This window comes from Octopus bimaculoides, chromosome 13 (genome assembly GCF_046866305.1).
Source record: "Octopus bimaculoides isolate indiv1 chromosome 13, ASM4686630v1, whole genome shotgun sequence".
NCBI lineage: Eukaryota > Metazoa > Mollusca > Cephalopoda > Octopoda > Octopodidae > Octopus > Octopus bimaculoides.
Window position 1 is genome coordinate 53,286,283 of NC_142940.1, and position 26,371 is coordinate 53,312,653.

Below are 26,371 nucleotides of genomic sequence, written 5' to 3' on the forward strand. Positions count from 1 at the left end.
TCGTTTGCGTGAGAGTTTAGTCCGTGATTTGTTGTGTGAAGCTTAATAATGGATGCAACTGCGCCGCCAACAGTTGACGGAGTTGAAGACGACGATGCCTGGTTGTATGGAGGTAGGCTTACTCTTGTATTTTTGTTGCTGGAGATAGTTAAGTTCGTGTGTATTCATTATATCTATTCTTCGACATATTGGATGCTTTGCACCAGTCCGGTTCCGACCTCGACCCTATCAACTTTTCCCTTTTTCTGCTTTATCTGTATTTGCCTCCCTTATAAAATTCTGACTCTAAAAACACATCAAAATATGTCATTATTTTATTAAAAAAACCCTTTCATTGCTTACATTGTATGAAATAAGGAGTTGTAATTTTCATTCCTTTCTTTAATGGCGTTGGTAATTTGAAGGAAAACAAATTATTTCAACTGGGGATTGAAACCAGATTGCATGCTCCGTTTGTCGAAAATTTACCCTCATTCTATGTTGCAAAATTAATTTTAATTTTTTAAACACATCTTTCAGTAATTTAAATCTAAATTCAAATCTATAAAATGTTTCAATTTTCTTTAAACCCTTGTGGGTTTTTTTTTACATTTGCAATTGTTTTTGAGTGAGGATTCCATCAAATTTACTGATTATTGTGAAATGTGAGAGGTGTCCACTTTGTCACTTTCCTCTATAATTCTTTTCATGTCCATCTGGTTTTTTTTTCTTTTCTGTGAAACAATTTAATACCAAATATTATTGTAACTACTTATGGGATGTATGATATCTGTTGCATTAGCACTAAGTATTTGTTTACTTTCTCTCGAAGTGGATAATTTCATTGAAATAAATTGCATGGTATTTTGTATGGCATATCTACACGTGTATTCCCGCGAGAAAGTTTCATTAAAAAAAAATCCATTATTCTGTGCCAGTATGAAAAATGGATGTTAAATGATGATTTTATGTGTGTGTGTGTGTGTGTGTGTGTTCATGCTATATTATTAGCATTATCCTGCGTTTGAGAATAAATTATTACCTTATCTGTATCTTTCAATACATCTCAACACTTCTAAAGCAAACTTTGTTGACTTTCAAGTTTAATTTATATATATATCTATATATATATATATATCAGGCAGTGTCATGTGCTTACAGTCAACCACAAAAGCATGTCTGGATTATTTGACATTTTGCATAATCTTTATAAGCAAAACTTCATAACTATGTCCAGGCTGTTTTGTTGTTTGATAGACTGTGAGATTACTAATTTGCTTGGATGCAAGTGTGGGTTAGCAACAGAAATAGGATCTGGTCATAGAAAAATCTGCCTTAACAATTTTGTCTGACCCATGCAAGCATGGGAAAGTGAATCTTAGAATGATGATGATACAAAATAATTCATTTCAACTATTAGTTGATGTTGTATTTTATTTGTATCTTATAGTCATCTCTAAATTTATTGTTATTTTGATTTGTTCTTTTTTTTTTTTTTTCTAGATTCTGAAAGTAAAGAAAATTCAGAACCTCCTCCAACTAGGTAAGTGTTTCCTTGAAATTGATTTTTAAGGCTTGCTCTGGTTATCTTAGAGCATTGATTTTCAACCAGGGTCCATATAAGATTTAGTTGTTAAAATTTATGTGCAATAAATTGACTATGTATTTACAATACACTAAATATTTAATTATAAAAATATAAGAGGATTTTTTAAACATTGAATGGCTATGGGGGTCCACCTGAGTAAGATAGGGATCAAAGGGGCCCATGAGTAAATACTGGTTGAGAATCACTGCTTTAGAAGAAAACTTCAAACATTTGATGAACAAATTTTTAAGAACTGAAGTGGAATGACATAGAGGCTGTTTGGCAGCCATGAATACTTGCACAAAAGTCGTGGTTGCTGACCACACATACCTTTGCTACATGCCATGGAGGCCATCATATGTCTCTGTGACAGCCATAGATGTTGTCTGCTGCACATTCTTGATCGGTAATAGTGTGAACATGTGGTATATCAAAGATACTATATGAACATGCCTGTGTGATATATCATGGATACTGTCTACAGACTATGCCTTATGTCCTTAGTAAGATACGTAACTGTGAACCAAGCTGGAAAACCACAACCCTGATACACTATAAATTGTTCAGTTTTTAGAATAGATTCTACTTGAAACCTAATGTGTTTGAACAAATCTCCATCTCATGAAACAAATTGGATGTAGAACAAAAATTACTGATCAATTCTCATAACCAAATTGAATTTTGTGTTTTTTTTTTTCTTCGTTTGTTTGTCTGTAAACTTTTGAGAACAATTTCTGCAATAAATGTAACAAATATTTTTGTTTTATGTTTAGTGATGGCAGAAACGATGCTGATGAAAGCGTAAAATCTGAAGGCTCAGTAAAAGAAAGTAGTCCTCCATCGGCAACTAATGGATCTAGTCAGGCCAAACCTAAAGACCCTGATGATAAGGAAGCGGGAGAATTGGTAAGTCTGGTCTCGCATTATAATTTCAATCACTGTGATCTGTGAAATATTTGTATTTCATTCAAATCGTGTAGTGCCCATTTGTCGAGCTTTTTTGATTTTCCAATTGCGTGCAAATGGTTGCAGGCAGTTTTCTAACTAACTTGAAGTTCTTTTGCCAGTTCTCAAGTGGTTTTACATGGATCTTTCTCACTGACAGTCTTTAATTGACCGTCATCGATGACAGTTGGACGTTCACTATGCTCATGATCTTCAAGGCTCAGGTCTCCACTGCGAAATCGTTTAAACCATTTTTGAGCTGACCACTCACTGGTCATTTCCTCATCAAATGTTTCGTTGATATCGTGAGCAGTTTCAGCTGCTTTATGTCCTTTTTTTAAAGTTGAATATCAAAATCGCTCGAATATCGTGCTTTGACAGTCCCATTTCAGATTATTGTAACAACGGTGAAAAATATATCAATGTTGATTTATTGATGCATTTGGGCAAGTCCATGTCTGTATTATCAGACAATTGAAAAAGAAATGTTTAAAATAAATTCAAAACTCTGCAAAAATCCCGTACAAATTCTTCATGGTTCAAACCGTTGCTTACTTTTTACTAAACCTGATATATATTTATAAATATGATGGGCTTCTTTTAATTTCTGTCTACCAAATATCCACTCAAAAGGCTTTCATTGGCCTGGGTTTGTAGTAGAAAACACTTGCCCATGTAGTGGGGCTGAACCTGAAATCACATGATTGGAAACAGATTTGTTAACCACACAACCAATGATTTAAAATGTTTGTTTCCTTTCTGTCTCCCATGTGATTCTCTTCTGAAGTTAGTGATAGTCATCTGTTGATGACCTTTTGACTTTTGTTGAAATGAACGTGTAACATTTTGTATTTCCAGAGCGGAGAAGAAGATCTTGGTGACCGGAAAGAAGATGACGATTCCGATGATGATGATTTGGTCCAGGTTACGATTGGTGACATCAAGTCAGGACCATCAGTCTATGAGTAAATTGCCATCTTTCTTTTCTAAAGAAATAGAAAATATCTCAGAATTTAATCATAATAGTTATACTGACCCTAGAGGCATCTAAATCTCTTGGGTGACCCACAGATTCAACATAACAGCTTTGGTAATGTGGCACTCTGTGTATGTGTTTGTGTAAGAGTAATTTTGTCTCTGATCAAATGTTTGATGCAAAAAACATTCTATGTCTGATATATTACCAACATTAATTTGAAACCTGAAATCGAAATCGAATCGAATCCGATGACTGGCACCCATGCCAACCTCTCCTTCATTGGACACTAAACTCTGCTTGCGAAGACCTGTTGGGGCAAGTGAAATCGAAATTGAACCATACCCGATGACTGGTCACCGCGCCAGTGGAGCACTAACAGCACTGTCGAGCGTGTTCATTGCCAGAGCAGCTGTCTGGCTTCCGTGCTAGTGGCCCGTAAATAGCACCATTAGAGTGTTATCAGCGTTGCCTTCTAGCACTTGAGCTGGTGGCACGTTAGAAAATCTTTCGAGCAAGGTCCTTGCCAGTGCCGCTGGACTGGCTCCTGTGCAGGTGGCACGTAAAAGCACCCACTACACTCACAGAGTGGTTGATGTTAGGAAGGGCATCCAGCTGTAGAAACTCTGCCAGATCAGATTGGAGCCTGGTGCAGCCTTCTGGCTTGCCAGTCCTCAGTCAAATTGTCCAACCCATGCTAGCATGGAAAGTGGACGTTAAACGATGATGATGATGATGATGATCAATCCTTTAGCATTTAAACTGGATGTATCCAGTCAAAATATTCTACTTTTTTTATGTTCAAAGTGGCCAAATCTGACATCTCACACCTACACTAGAATGTTATTTTGAACATAAACAATCACATCATTGGAATATCAAGGTTACAAGATAATGCAGGATAAATTCAAAATAATGTGAATAAGCAAGCATTACATTTGGCAGAATAATCTGAACACTAAAAGGTTAAATGGAATGGTTCTATTATTCAGAAGCATTTTGCTATCTTTTAGCACTTGTCTTCACATCTCGCCTTTGTTTAATTAACTACAATTAAGTGATACTTAAAAAAATATTAAACTTTATTCACTTTATTAAAAGTTTTTTATAAAATAGCTTGCTTCCAGTCAGCCATCATAATCATCCATTTTCACATGCTTGCACAGGTGTAATAGAATTTGATGAGGTAGATTTTCTATGGCTAGATGCCATTACTGTTGCTACCCCGCACATGTTTCTAAGCAAGGTAATATTTCTCCATGACAGCGATGTTCATTTGCAACCCTCACGATAAGTTAAGACAAGAATATGTCTACCATATCTACTTGTGTGCTCTTTGTCGACCTGGGGCTACAGTAGAAGACACTTGCCCAGGGTGCCATGCATTGAGACTGATCCCAAGATCACATGGTTGGGAAACAAGCTCCTCAATCACATAGCCAATACTGTGCCTTGCCATGACAAGTATTGTAGAATAATAGTTTGTTCCTAGTCAGCTCTTTGACCTGAGTTCAATTCCCAAATGAGCCATTGCAGTTCTCCAGACATAGTTAATGACCACAAAAAAAAAAGATCTTCCAGATTTATTTACCTTCAATAACAGATTTTCATTAAATTATTTTGGTTTTTATTGGATTTGTTTTGTTTCATGTTTTTTTTTTAATTCAATTATATTTATTTATTTATTCCAGGACACCAAGAATTTTCAAACAGGGCACTGGTTATAACAAATCTTCCTCAGGTAATTCATATTGTTGAATTAATTTAATTGGAAACTTGAATCAATAAACTGTCTTTAATCTCTAGTTTAATGTGTGCAAAAACATTGTCTTAGTTTAGATGTATATAAAATCTTTCTTATGATTGATTACATAATCCCTTTTAATTCAAGATATATTTTTATAATTCGCAGGAACAAGTGGCTTAAACAAACCTCAAGGAAAAGGAATTGATTTGGAAGCTGTTGGCACAAATAATGGTGTTCCTACATATGACTTTGATTTTGATAGCCTTCAAGCAGAAGATAAACCTTGGAGGAAGCCTGGTGAGTTATTTAACCCTTTAGCATTCAAACCAGCAATATCTGACCTAAATATTCTACCAGTCTTATGTTAAAACTGGCCAGAGCTGGCCTGTTACACCTATCCTACAATGTTTTTTATAAAACTAAGCAATCACATCATGTAAATGTCTTAGCTACAAGATAATGCATGATTAATTCAAAACAATGGGAATAGATAAGCATTACATTTGAGAGAGAGTAATCTAAACACTAAAGGGTTAGCTCTTAGTTTTATGATACCACAATAAAAGCACCCAGTACACTCAGTAAAGAGGTTTGCATTAGGTAGGGCATCCAGCTGTAGAAGCCATGCCAAAGAAAACAAGGGAGTTTACTGCAGTCCTGTTGAACTGACCAACCCATGCTAGCATGGAAAAATGAAAATTAAAAATGATGTGTCTAGGTACAATACTGGTTACAGGTAGGGAAGGAAAGTCATATTATTTTCAGTGACTGGTTTACCAATATCATTGTAAAGTGCAGAGAAAGTGCATGGCTCAGAGGTTAGAGCATCGGGATCACAATCATGAAGTAGTGAGTTCTGTTACTAGGCTGAGCTGTGTGTTGTGTTCTTGAGCAAGACACTTTATTTCACATTGCTCCAGTTCACTCAGCTGTAGAAATGATTTGTGAAGTCACTGGTGCCAAGTTGTCTCGGCTTTTGCCTTTCCCTTGTATAACATCGGTGGCATGAAGAGGGGAGAGTGGTATGCATGGGCGACTGCTGGTCTTCCATAAACGACTTTGCCCAGATTTGTACCTCGGAGGGGAACTTTCTAGGTGCAATCCCATGGTCTTTCATGATCAAAGGGGCTCCTTGTAAAGTACAACAAATGGATCTGTGAAGGACAATTACAGTGGCCTAAGTTTAGAAAGTCACTGGGTTTTATCAAAGTTATTGCAGTATTGGATAAGGTGCAATGTGGGTTTGGTATCAGGATATGGAAAACTCTAGATGCCTTAGTTCAAAGCAAGCCAACTACAAGGGAAGTTCTTTGGTAAGAACACACAATTTTGCTTTTGATCGGGACCTATTCTCTGATAGGAGCTGAGAAAATGGGATGGTAGTAAACGGCTTGAGAAGAACAATTCAATCTATCCCAGTACAAATGCTTTCGTAAGACATGGGATGAGGTGGTGAAGCATGACCTTCGAATGTTGGACGTCACGAAGGCAATGACAAGTGACGGAGACCTTCGATGATATGCTGTGCTTGAGAAAACTCATCGAGTGAAGTGAAACTGTAGTCGTGGCTTGGAATAGTCGGCGTTAGGAAAGGCATCCCACCATAGAAACCATGCCAGATCAGACTGGAGCCTGTTGCAGCTCTTTGGCTTACCAGTTCCAGTCAAACCATCTAACCCAGTGCTTCGCAGACCGGCGTTGGTCTGCGAGCCATCAGCTGCTGGTATGTGGTTAGTTTCCAGAAAAGAAAGAGACATTATAAAATGCTTATGTAATATTGTATTATTTGTTTACAAAATAGATATACGATAAAAAAAATTGTCAGTTTTTATTATATTCATTATATATATTGTTTCTGGTATCAATTAATATTACTAAGAAATATTACTGGTGCCTGGCACATTGGGGAAAAAAACTGCTAGTACGCCACATCAGATAGTTTGAGAAGCACTGTTCTAACCTATGCCAGCATGGAAAGCGGATGTTAAATGATGATGATGATGACAGTAGAACAGTCCCAGTCCTAACTAACTTGGGTTGAACTGATCTTTACTGCTTAATCCTATATGAAACCTAACCTTTTGGGTTTGATTTTAGTTTTTTTTTTATCACAAATATTTCAGTAAACACAGCACAGTCTCAATGGTTGTAAGTAAATCTACATTTTCTTGGTAAGAAGCATCCAGAAATCTAGCAACAATTTTCCATTAACCAGTCACCAGATAATTCATCTGATACAGATAGTGCTTCCAGAAAATTGGCATCTCTGTTGATTGTTGTTGTTTCTGTGTATCCCAGGTGCTGACATAACTGACTATTTCAATTACGGTTTCAATGAAGACACTTGGCAACAGTACTGTGAGAAACAGCGGCGATTACGTATGGAGAATCAAACCAACAAAATAATGGTTAGTACTTTCTGTCAACTGTTTTCCTTTGCTTTGGATGGATAGGTTTGCAACATTAGATACTTTTATATGACTATGTATATATCTGCTGTGAGCTGAATTCGGATGTTTAAGGCAAGACCATTCTTCTCTGTAAAAGTTGGGTAGTTTTAAATGTGTGTGTGACTGTGTGAGAGTGTGTGTGAGCGTATGTGAGAGTGTGTGAGTGTGCTTGTATGTATAAAATGGGCTTCCATACATTTTCTGTCTTGTAAATTTCTCATGTGTATGACTTAAAATTGCATCCAGTATTCGGTCCCTGGTGAGGAAGTGCCAGGCTTTTGGGGGAGTGTGGAACCACTTCTTAGCCACTATTGTTCCTAGGTCTACTCTGACCTGGAGTAGTGGCACCTGTCAGGGTTCCAGCTATGGGGTAAGTTAGCATATAAATAGAAGTCAGCTGTGAATACAGGAATAAACAGCTCCAGGCCGAATCATGGGTGGCCCCTTGGCAAGGCCTAGCACTCGGTAACTACCCAAGCCAGGGGTTACAGCATGGTGGATGTGAACTATTTCAACAGTAAATATAACTAGATGCTGAGAGGATGAACAGTGTCACTGGCCAGGATTATCCATTTCAGTTAGTGAACTACCACCATCATTTGTAAGTTGTGTCATGTGCAGGCAAGACGTTCAGATTTTAAAAGAACCAGTATGAATTATCAGTTTGGGCAAGCCAGCCAACTAGATGACGAAGGTATTTCACTGACAAATTATTAGTCAACTTGGGGCCGTGGTATAAAACACTCACCCAAAGTTCAGCGTTGTGAGATTTGAACCAGAAACTATACGGTTTTGAAGTAAATTAATCAGCTATACAGCTAAACTTGAGTTTATTGAATGATTGAGGAATGTAAGTAAACCTCTAGTAGGAAGGGATATGATCATGGATACATTGATCTGAGACTTAATTTTTAGTCAGGCTTATTGACTTCCTGGTTTGAGATGAAGTTGTTTACAGAGGTATTTAATCCTCAATGTGAAAACATGATAGCACTACCTTTCATCTACTTAAACTTAACAATAAGGGAAGAGATTATATAATATTATTTAAAATATTATATTTGTCTGGACAGTGGGGGATGGCTCAGACAATACAATATATTTAACCTAATACTTTGATATTCTTAGCTCAAGTCCTACCCTGCTGTTTGATGAAAATAAGTGCCAGGATCATTTCTCATTCTTTGACAAATTTGGCTATTTTTCTAGTCAGAGAAAATCATTATTGTCACTGTATGTTAATTAAACATTTTTCTATTAAATAATTTCTTTATTTCAGGTTCACCATGCTGGTGCTCCAACACCTGTTGTTAACTCCCGAAGTACACCTGAAGAAAAACCAGCTGTATTAAACAGTAAGATTTCAAAAAATTTTATATATCAATATATATGTGTGTATGTATGTATATATGTTGTTGCTGTTGTTTTAGCATTCACTTTTCCTTGCTTGCTACGGTCAGATGGAATTCACCGACAGATTTTCTACAACTCGATGCCCTTCCTGTTGCCAACCTTCACCTGTTTCCAAGCAAGGTGATATTTCTGTGGCTGGACATGTTATCACAGGAGACTATAAAACAAGAGACACCACTTGCTTACAAATTATGCATGATGTCATGACAAGGAGAAACAAAGACACCAGTATGTGTTTATACACATGCATACATATATGATATGCTTCTTTCAGTTTCCATTTGCAAAATCTTCTTTACTCAGAGTGCTGTACAGAGGGACGGAACCCAAAATCATGAGGTTGAGAAGTGAACTTCTTAACCACCCAGCCACGTCTTAGCCTACATACATATATCTATGTGTGTGTGTATTTGTTTCTCCTTGTCTTGATATTGTGCACTAATTGTAAACAAACGTTACTGATATACAAACAGTATCATTTGTTTGTAATCTTCCATCTAAGTATGTCCAGCCTTTGTGTTTCTCATGTTCAAAGAGCTAGGAGAAATATTTCCTTGCTTGGAAACAGGTGAGGGTTGATGATAGGATGAGCATTCAGCCATAGAAAACCTGCCTCAACAAGTATCATTTGACCATGCAGGCATGTAAAAGTGAACGTTGACATGAATCTTTGTAAAATAAAAGCTATAACGACCAAATATGTTTTGATTTCTTTTGATGTTTTTCTGAATTGCTGGTGATTTTTAATGTTTTTCACAGATGCTGGCAATACTCCTGTAAGTTTACTGGGTAAGCGAGCTGCACCTCCTCCTAACAGAAAAATGTCTGGTACAATAGACGTGATTGGAACTACAGCTAGAGACTCAAGAAGACCAGCTCAGTCAGCTAATAATAGTGAACCCATACCAACCACAGATTCCAATGATTAGTGAGTAATGTTACACCAGCCTAACTCTTTCTTTTAACTTACATATATATACTTGTTTGTCTTTTAAGCTTCATCATCATTTCAATGTTCACTTTTCCCTGCTTGCATGGCTCAGACGGATTTGTTGAGGCAATCTTTCTATGGCTGGATGCCCTACTTGGTGCCAACCATCACCTGTTTCCAAGCATGGTAATATTTTCCCATTGCCAGATGTGTTTTTACAGAAGACTGAAAATGAAGGGCACTGTTTGTATGGCAGTGATGCTCACCTACAAACATCACAGGGCATCAAGACAAAACACTAACACACACACACACACATACACATATTGGGCTAGCCAGGTGTCTCCTCTACTGCAAGACACCTGTTTTTGTCTCTCTGTCATACTCTAATCTCTCATCACCTGGAGAAAGTCACTACTTCAATACTCCTCTACACATAACACACCTCTTAGCTGGTGCTACATAAAAAGCATCCAGCACATTCTATAAAGTGGTTGGTTTTAGGAAGAGCAACCTGTCATAGAAGCACTGCCAAAACAGTCGGTTCTGGTTGGTGCATTCTTCTGACTTGCCAGCTTCTGTCAAACTGTCCGCTCCATACTAGCATGAAAAGCATTAAAAATTTCTTTCTGCTGTAGTCTCTTATAGGCTTTTCCCCTGTTGTTTCTTAATCTCCACTCAGTACCAAGCTTGACATTGCTCGTTTGTTTACAAAATGTGTTTTAAAATGTTTACAAAACATGTCAACTATTGTTGACTAAATATTTTGACTGTTATCAGTCTCTTTCCAATCTTCTTACTGGACAACAGCAGCACCAATAAATCTGCTTTGGTTTGTTTATTTATTTTTTTCAAATTTTTATATATTTTAGCCGCAAGCCATATTCTGGAGTTGCACCTTCTGGTATTCAACCGCATCATCCCCATTTGGCACAAATTCCTGAATATGGACTACCTCCACCTGGCATGCCACCCCCTGGTATGCCACCTCCAGGTCAGTATTGCTATGGTGCAAGCTCATCCTCAAGAAACACAAAAGTTTATTTTAATCTGCCATTTTATGCATGTGTGAACTGGATGTTTCCACTGATCTTAGTAATCACATGGAATACTTTATTAATGTTAGTACCCAGATGGACTTAGGTGGAGAAATAGCCAAAACTGTAAAGGATTGCACTAAATAATTACCAGTATTTAGTAGTTGCTTTCTAAATTCTGTTTTAGATTCCATCTGTGAGTTCAGTGAAATGTTATGTGCATAAATTAGTTAAATTAACTGCATCAAGTATGGCTGTGTGGTTAAGAAGTTTGCTTTACAACCATATGGTTTCTGATTCAGTCCTCATGCACATCACCCTGAGTAAGTGTGGGCAGGTATCTACTACCGTCCTTAGGCAAGTGTCGTCTTCTATAGCCTCAGGCTGACCAAAGTGGATTTGGTAGATAGAAACTGAAAGAAACCCATATATATGTGTTTCTCTTCCCCCCCCCCCCACCACTTGACAACTGGTGTTGATGTGTTTATGCCCCCATATTTTAGCAGTTTTTGGCAAAAGGGACCGATAGAAAATGGAAACAGTACCGGGATGAGTTCATTTGACTAAAACTTCGAGGTGGTGCCCCAGCCTGGCCACAATGTAATGAATGAAACAAGTAAAGGATAAAAGATATATGAATCCCTAATCGCCTGCCTCAGAACCACATGGTTAGGGACTTGGTCCCACTGTGTAGATGTCAGCTAACATCCTATACTGTAGTCATAGGTTGACCAGTGCCTTGTAAGTGATTGAAAAATTCTTTTCTACTCTAGGCATAAGGCCTGAAATCTTTGGAGAGGGGGCCAGTCGACTAGTTCAACTCCATTATGCAACTGGTACTTAATTTATCGACCTCGAAAGGATGAAAGGCAAAGTCGACCTTGGCAGAATTTGAACTCAGAACATAAAGACAGACAAAATACCGCTAAGCATTTCGCCTGGTGTTCTAACATTTCTGCCAGCTCACTGCCTTATGATTAAGTGATTGAAAAATTAACATAGCTATTACCATATTGGGCAGTTACTATATTAATAGCAATTACCATTCTCGGCACTCATGTTAATAAATGAGTTAGAGAAAATAAAGCAGCTAGCATATGCCCCTTTGATACCTTCTTTACATAATATTCTATTGATGTTTGCTTATCTTTTACAGGTATGCCTCCACCTCCAGGAGTTGCAATGATCCCCCCAGCTTTCCCAGTACCCCCACCTACAACTGATGGCTATGATTGTAAGTATTACACAAACTACGTGTTTCTAATATGTCTTTAACTTTATATACTGGGTTGTTGTTTCTCTAGATTAACTTTTGTCTTTAAAACCTTATAAAATTCTTGAAATGGAAGAGCAATTCATATCACATCTTATATTAATTCACATCCAGAATTGAGTCTTAGTTCTGTGTAATATTCAAAACCTTGTTCGAGGTTCCACCATTTGGTGCTCTCTCACTCTTTAAATCTTTCGAACAGCTTACAGTTACTGAAAATGTTTATTTTCAGCTGTCTCATTTTCCAACAGGGTAATTGAGTTGGCAGAATTGTTAGAGCATCACACAGAATGCCTTTCATTAATTTACATTCTGAGTTCAAATCTGATTGAAGTCAAGAAGTCTATTATGCTTTATCTCCTTCCCGTATTGATAAAGTACCATTCAAGTACTCAGGTCAATTGTAATCAATTAATCCCCTCTCCTTCAATTTACTGGCCTTGTGTCTAAATTAGAAATCATTAGTAAATTTTTCAACAGAGTGGTAGATTGACAAAGTCCCTTTTTTTTTTATTTCTTGTGGCTCTTTACATTCTGAGTTCAAATCCCACTGAGGTTCATCCTTCCAGGGTTGATAAAGTACCATTGAAATACTGCTGTTGAAGGTAATGACTAAGCCCCCCCCCCTCCCACTCAGTTTGCTTGATCCTCTCAAGTTAGAAATCATTATTAACTTCTACCAACAATCTGATGGGTTGGCAGAATCAGTTGAGCATCTGACAAAAGGCCTTTCATTATTTCTTTTGGCTCTTTGTTGTAGGAGTTCAAAGTCAGCTGAGGTCAACTTTGCCTTTGCCTTTCATCCTTCTGGGGCTTTTATAAAATCAAGTATCAGTCACTTATTTTTTTTTCCAAATTTTTTTTGAATCCTAAGACTTGAAAGGCCAGTTAACTGTTTTTTTGTTTTTTTTGGCCTATAAGTGACTGAGACTACAATGTTTCCCAGGGGAGAGGGCAAGTCAGTTACATCAACCCCAGTACTTGACTGGTACTTTATTAACCCTGAAGGGATAAAAGGCAAAGTTGACCTTGGTGTGATTTGAACTCAGAAGAAATGCTACTATGCATTTTATCTGACGTACTAACAATTCTGCCAGCTTGCTACCTTATCAGTCAACTACTAGGATTAAAATAATCCACTTTACTCCTTCCCTAAATTTCAGGCCTTACGCATGTGTTAGTAATTATTATTTACTCTTTCCATTAAGAGAGATGTAATGGAGTAGAGATAAACTGCTAATTGTTAGTTGGTAACCTTGTATGAGTTTCCATTTACGTCACAAATAGCTTTTATAGAAGGCTTGAATGTCTTGGAAGTCTCTGGCTTTGTACATATGCAAGAGATCTTTTATTTCTCTTTTTGTTTTTAAAATAGCTGTTGGTATATGTAATCGTGCTACAATTGTTCACATGTTAATTCCAACTTACCAATGGCTGATGCTACCTGTTGTTATGTTCTTATTGCAGAAATAACATCAGACTTGAAGTGGTGTTTTAAGTTACTGAAATACATTAAATTCTTTGATTTCTCTCTGATTCTTTTTGTTATTTTTAAAGAATTATACTGTTTGAAATATTTCTTTTTTTTTTTCTCTCTTTTCAGCTTATTATCAGCCACAGAACCAACCATCTGATCGGTAAATATTACTTTTTATTATAATTTGTTTGAATATTTTCAGTGCCATACATTACAATGTAAACTGTAAACTATGTAATCAATTAAAAAAAAAAAGTGGGGGGCCTTGATGCAAGCGAGGTAGTGTGGTTGAGAAGGTTGCTTCCCAACCTTGTGGTATTAGGATCAGTGCCCCAGCACAGCACCTTGGGTGGTTGTGTTCTACCATAACCCTTGGCTAACCAAAGTAACGCTAGTATCTGATTAGCCACTGTTTTTTCTATATATCGAGACAGAAGTTTGGCTAGCATATGGTGGTAGTGCATACCTGTTGCTGATGAAATGCAAGCATGCAGAAATCACTTGATCTAGCAATTTTTGCCCACTATTGATATTTCTGTGCTTTTTAGCACTATACATCTGCATGAGATACTTTCTCGAGATGGATACTGCAGTATTATATTTTAAGTATATATATATATTAAGAAGGATATGTAGATTGCTATCATCATCGTTTAACGTCCGCCTTCCATGCTAGCATGGGTTGGACGATTTGACTGAGGACTGGTGAAACGGGATGGCAACATCAGGCTCCAATCTAATTTGGCAGAGTTTCTACAGCTGGATGCCCTTCCTAACGCCAACCACTCAGAGAGTGTAGTGGGTGCTTTTACGTGTCACCCGCACGAAAACGGCCACACTCGAAATGGTGTCTTTTATGTGCCACCCGTACAAGAGCCAGTCCAGGGGCACTGGCAACGATCTCGCTCGAAAACCCTACAAGGCCAGTCAGGCGGTATATATATATATATATATATATATATATATATATATATATATATATATATATATATATATATATATATATATGTCTGTACGTATTGTCGTCGTCGTTTAACGTCCGCTTTCCATGCTAGCATGGGTTGGACGATTTGACTGAGGACTGGTGAAACCAGATGGCTACACCAGGCTCCAATCTGATTTGGCAGACTTTCTACAGCTGGATGCCCTTCCTAAAGCCAACCACTCACAGAGTGTAGTGGGTGCTTTTACATGTCACCTGCATTGTCACTAATATCACTTCTATCTCTAATAACTAATAAAATGGTCAGATATTGTTAGTATTCATAAGGCAACAAGCTGGCAGAATTGTTAGAATGTCAGAAATATTGCTTAGTGACATTTCTTCTGGCTCTATTCATACTGAGTTCAAATCCTGCTGGGGTCTACTTTGTCTTTCACCTTTTACAATCAACTTACACTCACCTCAGAGTTTCTAGCCTTGTGCCAAAAACATTAGAATTATTATTATACTTGTTATTCATATTCAACCAAGGTTGACTTTGCCTTTCATCCTTTCAGAGTTGATGAAATAAATAGCAGTCAAATACTGTGGTTGATGTGACCAATTAACCCCCTCTCACGAAATTTCAAGCCTTGTGCTTATATTCTAAAGGATTATTATACTTGTTATTATGTTGAACTCTCCCAAGGTGGCGAGCTGGCAGAATTGTTAGCTCATTGGACAAAACGCTTAGCAGTATTTTGCCCATCACTACATTCTAAGTTCAAATTCCACCGATGTCGACTTTGCCTTTCATCCTTTCAGGGTCAATAAGTTAAGCATCAGTGAAACAAACACTGGGGTTGATATAATTGACTAGTCCCCACCCTCACAGATTTGAGGCTTTGTGCTTCCAGTAGAAATGATTGTTGACCTCTCCAGTTGCCACATTTTATCCAATTATTTTTTTACACGACATTTATTGCAGCAATTCTAGCTATGAGGAACGACAATCCTACAACTACGATAACAACCATCCATATTCCAATACATATTCAAACCCACCTCCACACTGGGAGAACAGGTATTGTGCTTAATTTATCATTGTATTCTGAATAGGTTAAGATTGTAATTAATGACAGGAATTTTAAGAGATTGTTGTTTCCATGCCCCTTTTTTTCTGTAAATGTAGTGGAACTCTGCTTCAAATTTTATTTGTGTTTATCTCTGCACTGCTACAACAGTTTAATATTGATTGGGGAGCAGTTACATTTTGCTTAGGCTACTTCCATAAGCTATAGCTGTCTGTCACTTGCAAGTGAATCTAACCTGATAAGATAAGCATGGACCATCATCATCATCATCGTTTAACGTCCACTTTCCATGCTAGCATGGGTTGGACGATTTGACTGAAGACTGGTGCAACCGGATGGCTACACCAGGCTCCAATCTAATTTGGCAGAGTTTCTACAGCTGGATGCCCTTCCTAACGCCAACCACTCAGAGAGTGTAGTGGGTGCTTTTACGTGTCACCTGCATGAAAACGGCCACGCTCGAAATGGTGTCTTTTATGTGCCACCCGCACAAGAGCCAGTCCAGGGGCACTGGCAACGATCTCGCTCGAAAACCCTACAAGGCCAGTCAGGCGGTACCTCTTATGTGCCACCCGCACAAGAGCCAGTCCAGGGGCACTGGCAACGATCTCACTTGGCTTGCCGGGTCTTCTCACGCACAGCACATCTCCAAAGGTCTCGGTCAGTAGTCATCGCCTCGGTGAGGCCCAATGTTTGAAGGTCTTGCCTCACCAACTCAGCCCAGGTCTTCCTGTGCCTACCTCTTCCACGGGTTCCCTCAACTGTTAGGGAGTGGCACTTTTTCACGCAGCTATCCTCATTCATTCTCACCACATGTCCAAACCAGCGCAATCGACTCTCTTGCACACCACTACTGATGCATCTTATGTTCAGCTTTTCTCTCAAGATACTTACACCCTGACGGGTATGCACACTGACATTACACATCCAGCGGAGCATACTGGCTTCATTCCTTGCGAGCTTACGCATGTCCTCAGCAGTCACAGCCCATGTTTCACTGCCATGTAGCATGGCTGTTCGTACATATGCGTCATACAGTCTGCCTTTTACCCTGAGTGAGAGTCCCTTTGTCGCCAGCAGAGGTAAGAGCTCTCTAAACTTGGCCCAGACTATTCTTATTCTAGCAGTCACACTTTCAGCGCACCCACCCCGACTACTAACTTGGTCACTTGCTTTAGTTGTGTGTATGTGGTCATGAGCAGACACAGGCAGTGTCTCAACCTTCCTTAACTTCACCTAGCAGAACATCAGTGCTGTGACAGTTGGAAGGACAAAGTTTCACCAGCAGTTGACTGAACAGGAGAAACATGAAATGAAGCGCCTTGCTGAAAGACGCAACACACTGCCCAGTCCAGGAATTGAACACAGGGCCTAATGATTGTAAGCCCAACACCCTGAGCATTAGGTCGTGTGCTATTGTGACTACGTATTAAATATTTTATTCTTTTTCTGAAAGTCATCTTGTCTCGGCTATCTTTCCTTTCCTGGGACAGATGCATTTTGTCAAACTCATTTTAAGTATTATTGTCATGTAGGGTTAAATATCATGGTTGATGTAGAATATCTCTCTTGGAATGTGAAGTGGAAAAGATGTCCTGGTTGTTTTTCCTGGAACTTAACCTAATTTAACCACATCATGTGCTGGCCACTTGTTTAATATTAAGACATCTGAGTGGGACCTTATATAATTTCAGTGGTCACTCACTCTGCTAAAAGTAGCAGCTAAATCACTCCCTACTGTTTTCTAGATGGAATGGACACATTACATAATGTGTCCAGTCCATGTCTGACCCAAGTTAAACAATATAATATCAGTATTAACTTGCTCAGATGTTGGCCCGCCTGTGTCTAACTTTACTCTTGCTTGGGAGCTCAAGAATAATGATTGAAGGCAAACTAATGGACAGAATCAGCTGCATTTTTTTCTCTGTATTTTGTTTATCATTGCTTTACCGAAAATCTGGCAGAGATGACTTTTAACCGATTCCCTCTTGAAATGTATCATTTCTACTTTGCCATATTTCTTCAGTTTCATTTGCTTGTCTCAAAATGACAATAATAATAATGTCTGATTTGTCACTCTACAGGCATCCCACAAGTCAGTCCACTCACAGGTTTGTTTATTCTTTATATCCTAGACAGACTGGCTGAGGGTTTTCTAAAGTAAAGCAAAAAAACTTAAGCATTAATAATGGTCATTTCAGAATATATAAACTTCTACCTAGCTTATATTATGCATGTTCAAAGTTGCAGTGGTTTGGCTTTTAAAAAAAAAAAAAAAAAAAAAAAAAAACGCTAGTGTAGTCCTAGCCTGCTTCTCCTGCCCCCTTTTTTGTGTGCCCTCTTACTTTCACTGCTGCTTTTTTTTCCAACTTTACCCACTTGGAGATTTAAAAGGAGTAAGTTTTCAACCTCCTTTTACTCTTTAAGAAAAAAAAAAAAAGCTTCAATTTTCATTCACTGTCATAATTTTCAAAATTCTTAAGCCAACAGCACCAAAAATGATGCTTCAGAACCTTCCTTGTAGAGCATATTCTTTTAGATAGGTAAGGGATCTATCTGGATTAAGCCTAATGCATCCTTTACCTAACAGATAAGAATTAGCAAAAGGAAAAGCGTCCAACATTAAAACACTGTCCCAATAATATCTAACCCATGCTGGCATGGAAAAACAACCATAAAAACAAATGAATGTAATGACATTCCTCTGCAACTTAAATGATATAACTGCTCTTTATCACCATTTAATGACATAATTTAAGCTATCCTATATTTCAAAATAAAATAGTAATGTCCATCTTAAACCATGCCAGCATAGTTATAAATACAATCAAAACAACAATTCAGTAAGCGATAATGGTAAAAAGTTCTTTTGTAAAGTAGCATTCTTTAAAGGTCTGTTAGCCTTCTGTGAATGTAAACTATGAACTTGTTTCACCCAAACGTAATTTAACTTGTTCACAAAATAGAATTTTTAAAAAAGTTGGTACTGTGCAGTGTTGTTTTCACTATGCTCAAATTCCTAGCCCTCCCTCTCAGTTATTCTAACATTGTAAAAACTGCTCTAACAAATTAATGTGTTTCATTTTCAATAATCTTCTTTTCTTGTAATTAGAAGCAACAACTTTGAGAGGTGGGACTATAACAGAGACCGTAGCCCTCAACGAGAATCTGATTACAACAGGTGACATTTGTACTTTATTCTGAAAATTTGCTTGAACATTTTAAGAAAAAAATTTTAGTTTAGAATGCAAAAATCCTATTTTATTCCACCAATAAACGCCCAACATGTAGAATTTGGAGTTTTTATTTATAAAAATAGTCAGATTAGAAATGAAATTGGCAGTTTGAAAAGAAAGTTTTAATAGTGTTTTTTTTTATGACTGACTTCCCTCGTGAGACCTTAAGATTTACTAAATATTTAATTAGGTCTGCAGATTTTAATTGTATATTTTATGAACATTGTGCTAGTTTTATAATAAAAAGCAACTTTAGGAGAATATTAAGTCCAAATTAAATTTAGTATAAGGGAAAAAAAAACTTGAAGGCTTAATTTTATTGTTTGTACAACTTTTCACAAAATAATTTTAAATATAGGTTTCTTTTCTTGTGATAAAACTTCGCTATATATTTAATTTGATATTTATTTCTGTTATTATGAGGAGTGGGTACCGCCGTGACCGTGAAAGAGAACGGGATCGTGAGAGAGACAGGTCTTGGTCAAGAGATCGTGAACGCACTCGAGAACACAGACATAGAGACAGAGAAGACAGGCACCGTTCACGCAGGTAAGGAATACTTGTGATGACTGGTCTTTTAAAGTTTACTGCTAAAATTCTCGTTTGTCTCTTAAATTTTAATTGCCAAAAAACATTGTCTTTCTTGTTGCTGTAGGAAACATCGGGATGAAGAAGAGACAAATGAACATCACCGTTCTAAACACAAGAAAGCAAAGAAGTCAAAACGAGAAAAAGAAGAGGAGGGTAATGATAGCTCAGGCTTAGCTGTAGGAGGAAATGTCCCTCCTGAAGATGTTCCTTGAGGACCAAAAGGTGTATGTCAACCGTTTCTTTCCAAAAGTTATTTCCTAAAAAATAAAAAAAATTTAAAGAAAAAAAAAAAACATCAACCATGATGTTATATCACTTGTTTTTGTAATAAAAAAATTATTTCAAATTTGTTATGTTTGCATTATTTTTCTGCAGTTACAATAGGCTGAAGTAAATATTTGTAGGTTATACTTCTGAATAAAGTTATTTTAGTGATTTTGTTTTTTTTTCCCCTCTTCTATCTATCCTTACATATTTGCATGTTAAGTTGTCCCTCCCTTAGTAGACTGCATATTCTAGGGTTATTTGTAATGTGTTGGTCTGGAGCTTTCATCAATGAATAGTCAAGCCAAACATAGTACGTGAACTTAGCATTAAATGCAGGTTATTTTATTGACATTGAAAGTTTTTTGTTTCATTATTCACTGGGAAAAACTGTTGGCAGGAATTTGCTGGTTGACTGGTCCTCGTAGGGGTAATAATTTTCAGAGGCATCATTCGACGAAACCATTTGCAATCATACTTATCAAACTTCCCATGATATCCGAGTCATCAACGTGACGTCTCCGTCTGCGGCCTTCTGGAATATACAAGGGAAAAAAAATCGTTTATTATTATTATCTATTATAAGGTTGAAATGGAAATAGTGTGGCTACTAAAATAGAGAAACAAGGAAAGCAGTGACTGGAAAGTAAATTTGTAAGGGAGAAGAAAAGGTTTTGTTTCACGAGATAGGATAAAAGTAAGCTGTAGGGTTATGAAGCTCACTTTGCAATCACAGGGATTTGGGTTCACTACTTCTGCATTGCCTTGGGTAAGTGACTTTTGCTATAGTTACAGGCAGCTCAATGCCTTGACTGGATTACTGTTTTTTTTTCCTACTCTAGGGACACGGTCCGTCGTTTAGATCAATCCCAGTATGCAACTGGTACTTTATTGGCCCTGAAAGGAAAGGCAAAGTCGACCTCAGTGAAATTTGAACTCAGAACGTAAAGACAGACGAAATACTGCTAAGCATTTTGCCCAGTGTGCTAACAATTCTGCCAGCTCTCCAGCCTTCTCTGGAGGTCTGTGATCATGTGTACAACACTCTAATCACTAATGTATGACCTTAAGTACTCAGTACATGATCTAAAGTGGCTCTCTTTAGGAAGGGCGTTCAACTGTAGAAACCATAGCAAGGCAGACACTAGTGCATGGCAGAGTAAAAGATGTTTTGGATTTTATCAGCTTGTTCTATTAAAACTTTCATAGCACTCTAGTAATGGCCATAATCCAATGATTGAAATAAATAAAAAGAAATATAAAAGACTTGCTTTCATGACACAGCAAAATTACTTACTTTCATCCAGTTCTGTCTTTGAGTTTAATTCTTTTCTTTTGTTCATCAGTTTTTGTTGTTCTCTTTTCTTTTGGCTCTTCTGTTGCATTTCCAACCGAATTTTGTATTGTTTGTTATCCTATGACATAATAATAATAAAGTTATTGAAGCATTGATGATGATTATACACCAACAATACCTTCCCACAAGGGAGGTGGAAGAGAGGTCCTTAAAAATAGCTGTAGGTGGGATACTTAAGGCAGATCTCTAAAAGCAGGGATCCAACTGGAGAGAAGCAAAAAAAGACAACCTAGAATCAAGGATCTGAGTGAAAAGTCACTGATGGTCTAGGCTCCATAGGGAGTGAAAGGCTTAAATAAAAGTAAAATGGTACATAACTACTAAGTCATCTGCTCACTTGTGAGTGATGGCCATGGTTAGGGTTGTGTTATTCAGAGTTGTAGGTCACTAATACTTTCAGACTGTCAACTTGTTTATTATATTAATATTTTGAGGCAACCATGTGACTTGGCCATTGTTAAGTGGCTAAGAAAGGATTGTCAGTCAATGTTGGTACAGAAATGTAATTCATAATCATTGACTCATGAATAGTACAAATACCAAAGTTCAAGTCTGGCCACTGCCAAATAAACATTCTTTTATTTACACCAGTGTGTAAAATTCAAGTTGACAATTTCTTTGTTAATCACATGAGGGTCTTAACTATTTACCGTTTTAGCTATGTTAATAATTAAGGTTACGTTTCAAAGATTTCCATAAGAAATGGAAAGGTGGTTGCACTGTAACCTGGAGAAATACCAATTTTAATTGAGTTTGGTTAACAAGTTACGTTAATGTATATGTAATAGACGGAAGGTGGAACTGAACCTGATGTTAAACCTAATATATGGTTATTGTTAAATTTCTATTGGCTTATTTACACCAGCAAATATTAACAGCTATCCAAGAACACATTTAAGAAACTACATATATAAAGTAGCTACTTAGAAAATCTCTATAAGAGTTGATAGTAGTAACTCTACTGAGAAGTAGTGTTCATTACCACATCAATATGTGCTATTCAATGTTACTACCGTTTATATATATATATAAACGTAAAATTCCACGGTACACGTGTTTCAAGCTTTATACCCAAACAGTATCATTATATGAGTATATAATTGATATACAGGATGGTTTAAAGCTATCTTCAGCCGCAAATATATTCTGTCCCAAGATTACATCACAAAGAAAAAATCACAAGATATATATATATATATATATATGCATATATATATATCCATCCATCCAAATCTTCAACTATTTTCTTTCCTGTTCTAGAAAATTGAAATCTACCTTTTGACATTGCTTGGCACTTTGTAGGAAGTTGCTGAAACTGCTGAGGAATTCTTCCAACTTGAAGTCCTTTTTCTTCTCACAAAAATGACCCCTTAACTTTTGAACCTTATCATCAATTTCTTTAAATTGGTCTTCAGTTTCTTGTATTTCCAATAAAGTTTCCTAGAAATTGAAGCAAAAAGGAAAAATAGTCAAGCAAGCAAGAAATATGAAACCTGCAAGATTGCAAAATGGTAATTCAGAAACGGTGCAAGTCTGATAATTGGTTGCCTCCAAAATAAATGTATTATATTCATGCTCCAAACAGGACTTTCTGTCTTTTTGTGTTTTGTGATGGTAGGCACCCCATCAGCTGGAATTCTACATACTTTGACACCTTCTCCAGCAGCAACTTGCTGTGTTCAGCTACCAGCCCAGGCTCTGCTGCTTGTTGGGCTGAGAAAGGCAAACTGTCAAAGCATTGAACACTCTGACAGGTTCATGGTCGAGCCTGTGGCAGTGGAGACCTCTGGCATCCTCAGCATAATTATAATCTATTCCATCGAAAACCAATCTCTAGAAAATTTCGTTTAAAAAATTATTCTTCAGAAATATAAGACATTCATCCTACACCATTTATGTTAATTCTGTGTGTATAGTGCAAAGAGTGACTGAAGAACTCAACCAACCAACATTGATAGTGGTTATTAGATAAAGGTTTAGAGCAGTGAGCAGACAGAATTGTTAGCACACTGATCAAAATGCTTAGAGGCATTTCCTCTGACTCTTCATGTTCTGAGTTCAATTTCTGCTGAGTTTGACTTTGCCCTTCATACACTTGGGCTGATAAAATAAGTACCAGATCAGTACTGGGTTGATGTAATCAAATCACTCACTCATCTCAATATTGCTGATTTTGTACAAAAATTAGAAAGAATTATTATATAAAGATTTTATGAGTAAAACAGAAACAATACAGACAACCTCTATGTTACATTGCTGATAATCTTACCATGAGAAAGAATTCTGTAACTTAATCAGATTTTGTTTTAACTTCTTAACTTTTCTCTAAAACCACAGACTTTTAGCAAATGGATTATTAAACAAAACCGAAAAACACTGTTCATTTGTGAAAGACTAAGAGAGTGTGTTTGTGTGTGAGAGCAAGAGATTGTGTTCTATATGTGTGTGTACGTACTATATAAACATGGAAAAGCATTGAAAAAATCATCTTATAAAATCCTTGAGGAATTCATCAGGAAATAGATGAACCTCTGCAAGATATGACTCACCTTAATGAAATCACTGTATTGACCCTTTTCCTCAGTAGAGTTAATATCGGTGCTAAATCTTTTGACATTGGCTTTAAATACACCCAAGTCTTTCTGTAAGGCATCAATTGACAACCTGCAAAAGAGCAATACATCCTGAGTTATACATTTTTAGTAAATATATATATATATTTATACACACTATTACATATATACACACACTATCATATATATACATGCATACACAAGATTATATATATACACACACTATCATATATATATACACACACATATATATATATACACACACTATCTTATATATAAACTATTTTATATATATATATATATATATATACACACTATTTTATTTATATATACATATACACATATATAGACACACACATATATACATATATATATATGCCCATATACACACACATCTATACATATACATACACACACACATATATATATATATATATATATATACACACATACATATGTGCTCAGTTCCTAAAACATCGTGCAAAGAATATAAGTAGCGATCGTGATACCCACCACGAAGAACTGGTGAAGCTCAGTAGCAATCTATTAAGCAACAACTACCCCAAAAACATACTATCCACTCCAATTATGAAAAAAAAGAGAGGATGAAGCCAATAAACTGTCCACAGTCTGTCTACCCTATGTGAAAGGCCTCTCCGAAAAGATATGCGGCCCATATGACATCAGGACAGCGTTCAAGAGTAATACAACACTTCGCAAATATCTCCTTCGAGTAAAACCACCAATAGAAGAAAATATGACCAAAGACTGCGTGTACTCCATCCCATGCAGCTGTGGTAGGTTATACAAAGGCGAAACATGCCGCCCCCATCAAAATAAGTTTAGAGGAACATTGCAAATCTGTGACACGAGGAGATATTGATAAATTGGGTATCGCTGATCATGTATAGAAAAATGGAGCCCATTTCCCCTTGTAAGTTAAAAATAATAGAGAACACTACTCGAAAATACGAAAACTAAAAGAAGCAGCACATATGCTAAGATACAGCAAACTCATAAGCAGACCGAGTGCAGATATGAGCACCATATGGGAACCAGTATTAAGGAAGGATAGATTTGTTTGAATAAACCCTTCAAGGTGGCGCCACAGCATGACCACAGTTCAATGAATGAAACAAACAAATGATGAAAATGATCCAAAACAGTTGCTTGATCGAACAATTAACCATATTTCTAAGTTACTATCTGAAATATTGAAAATAGGTCAAAGTGAAAAGGTTATGTTGCCACGTTTTTTTTTTTTAATATTTTATTTTAAAACTAAAATGTATAATATATTATATCAAGCCATAGGAAATTGCATAACTATGTGTGTGCGTGTGAGTGAGTAAGAGCGTTTTTGATTACTGTTTTTAGGCTGTTGACATAAACATGACACACACGTAAATTTTAAAGCTTTCTGTATTTTATTGAAAAACAAAGCTGTATTTTAATAAAACATGACGACGTAGCCCTATTTTAATACTTATATATCTTATAATAATTTTGCTTGTCATTTCATTACTTAGCTCGTCGGTAACGCTTTCATGTGATTAGAGAAAAAGAGGGCGAGACGAAAAGAGGCAGAGAGAAGCGTCAATGACGTGAGGTAGAGGGAACGTAATATCTATTATGTGGTTAAAAAAATTAGTTGAAGGTAGTGATGATATAGAAAAGAGTTAAAGATATTTTAGCAGAGGGGGTGATGTTCAGATGGTGAGGTTAAAGAGAGAGAGAGAGGAGGGAAAGAGAGGAGAGAGAGAGAGAGAGAGAGAGAGAGAGAGAGAGAGAGAGAGAGGGATACTGGTAGAGAGGGAGGTGGTGGCTATTGGATAGTGAAAAGTGTCTTTTTATAATTTAATTAACTTTTTTATATCACCTATCACTTAACGCATAAGTGCAATTCCGTGAAATATTCACGCTTATTTACGTGACAGATATACGCAATTTAAATAAAAGTTCTATCATATGTACGGGATTTTTTTTTTAATGAGAAAGAGTGAATTTCATGAGTGCTGTGTATTAAGTCTATAAAATTGTGCCTAGAGTATATATATAAAGTGCATTAAGTAATCATGGTATTCTAATTTCTTTCACTTTTCAATGAATAGCAGATGAGCGACTATCTTTCCATACAGACACATCACAGGCTACGTTTTCAGGTTTATTAGATTAAGTTTTCAGAAATAACCCAACAGGTTTACCATTAATTCCAAGAAATATCCACGGGTTCCGCTAGTTTTTAAATATTTTCTGTAATGCACCTTATTTACTTGTATACAAATTTCACTATCTAATCCATGATTTTAACTGTAAAAATGGGATGCGACTTATGCACAGGATAAATCTAAAACTATGATGAACAAAAAATAATTGAATGCGACTTACACGAGTAAATATTATTGAATTTTGAACAGACCAACTGATAGTTCGAATAGTAATACACACACGCACTACTAAATGCTTTCGATAAATTGTAATTGCGCTTCGATCAACTTTACTATGTCCAATTATA

At 36.7% G+C, this 26,371-nt stretch overlaps 2 protein-coding genes across 5 annotated transcripts in view; one reads left to right on the forward strand and one right to left on the reverse strand.

The window, feature by feature from the left end:
• The first annotated feature begins 30 nt into the window (after positions 1-30).
• LOC106877726 (uncharacterized) lies at positions 31-20,008 on the forward strand. 4 transcript variants are annotated; one of them, XM_014926690.3, is made up of 17 exons: positions 31-112; positions 1,483-1,522; positions 2,341-2,473; positions 3,371-3,477; positions 5,180-5,229; positions 5,401-5,532; positions 7,534-7,643; positions 8,965-9,040; positions 9,858-10,026; positions 10,902-11,023; positions 12,223-12,300; positions 13,943-13,976; positions 15,727-15,822; positions 17,920-17,946; positions 18,948-19,016; positions 19,495-19,620; positions 19,727-20,008. In XM_014926690.3, the coding sequence occupies exons 1-17, from the start codon at positions 49-51 to the stop codon at positions 19,872-19,874; spliced, it is 1,581 nt and encodes a 526-aa protein (XP_014782176.1). In that variant the 5' UTR covers positions 31-48; the 3' UTR covers positions 19,875-20,008. The 4 variants fall into 4 exon arrangements, with proteins under 4 accessions (XP_014782176.1, XP_014782177.1, XP_014782178.1 ...); XM_014926691.3 differs by having other exon boundaries at positions 19,498-19,620; XM_014926692.3 differs by lacking the exon at positions 17,920-17,946.
• A 229-nt stretch (positions 20,009-20,237) lies between these two features.
• LOC106877725 (uncharacterized) overlaps positions 20,238-26,371 on the reverse strand; it is a 76,736-nt gene continuing 70,602 nt past the window's right edge. The window contains exons 13-16 of the mRNA XM_089361315.1: positions 23,833-23,947; positions 22,559-22,723; positions 21,224-21,341; positions 20,238-20,461 (exon numbers count right to left, since the gene is read on the reverse strand). Of these exons, the coding sequence (XP_089217441.1) occupies positions 20,376-20,461; positions 21,224-21,341; positions 22,559-22,723; positions 23,833-23,947 (484 nt within the window). The 3' untranslated portion in view covers positions 20,238-20,375. The remainder of the gene's footprint in view (positions 20,462-21,223; positions 21,342-22,558; positions 22,724-23,832; positions 23,948-26,371) is intronic.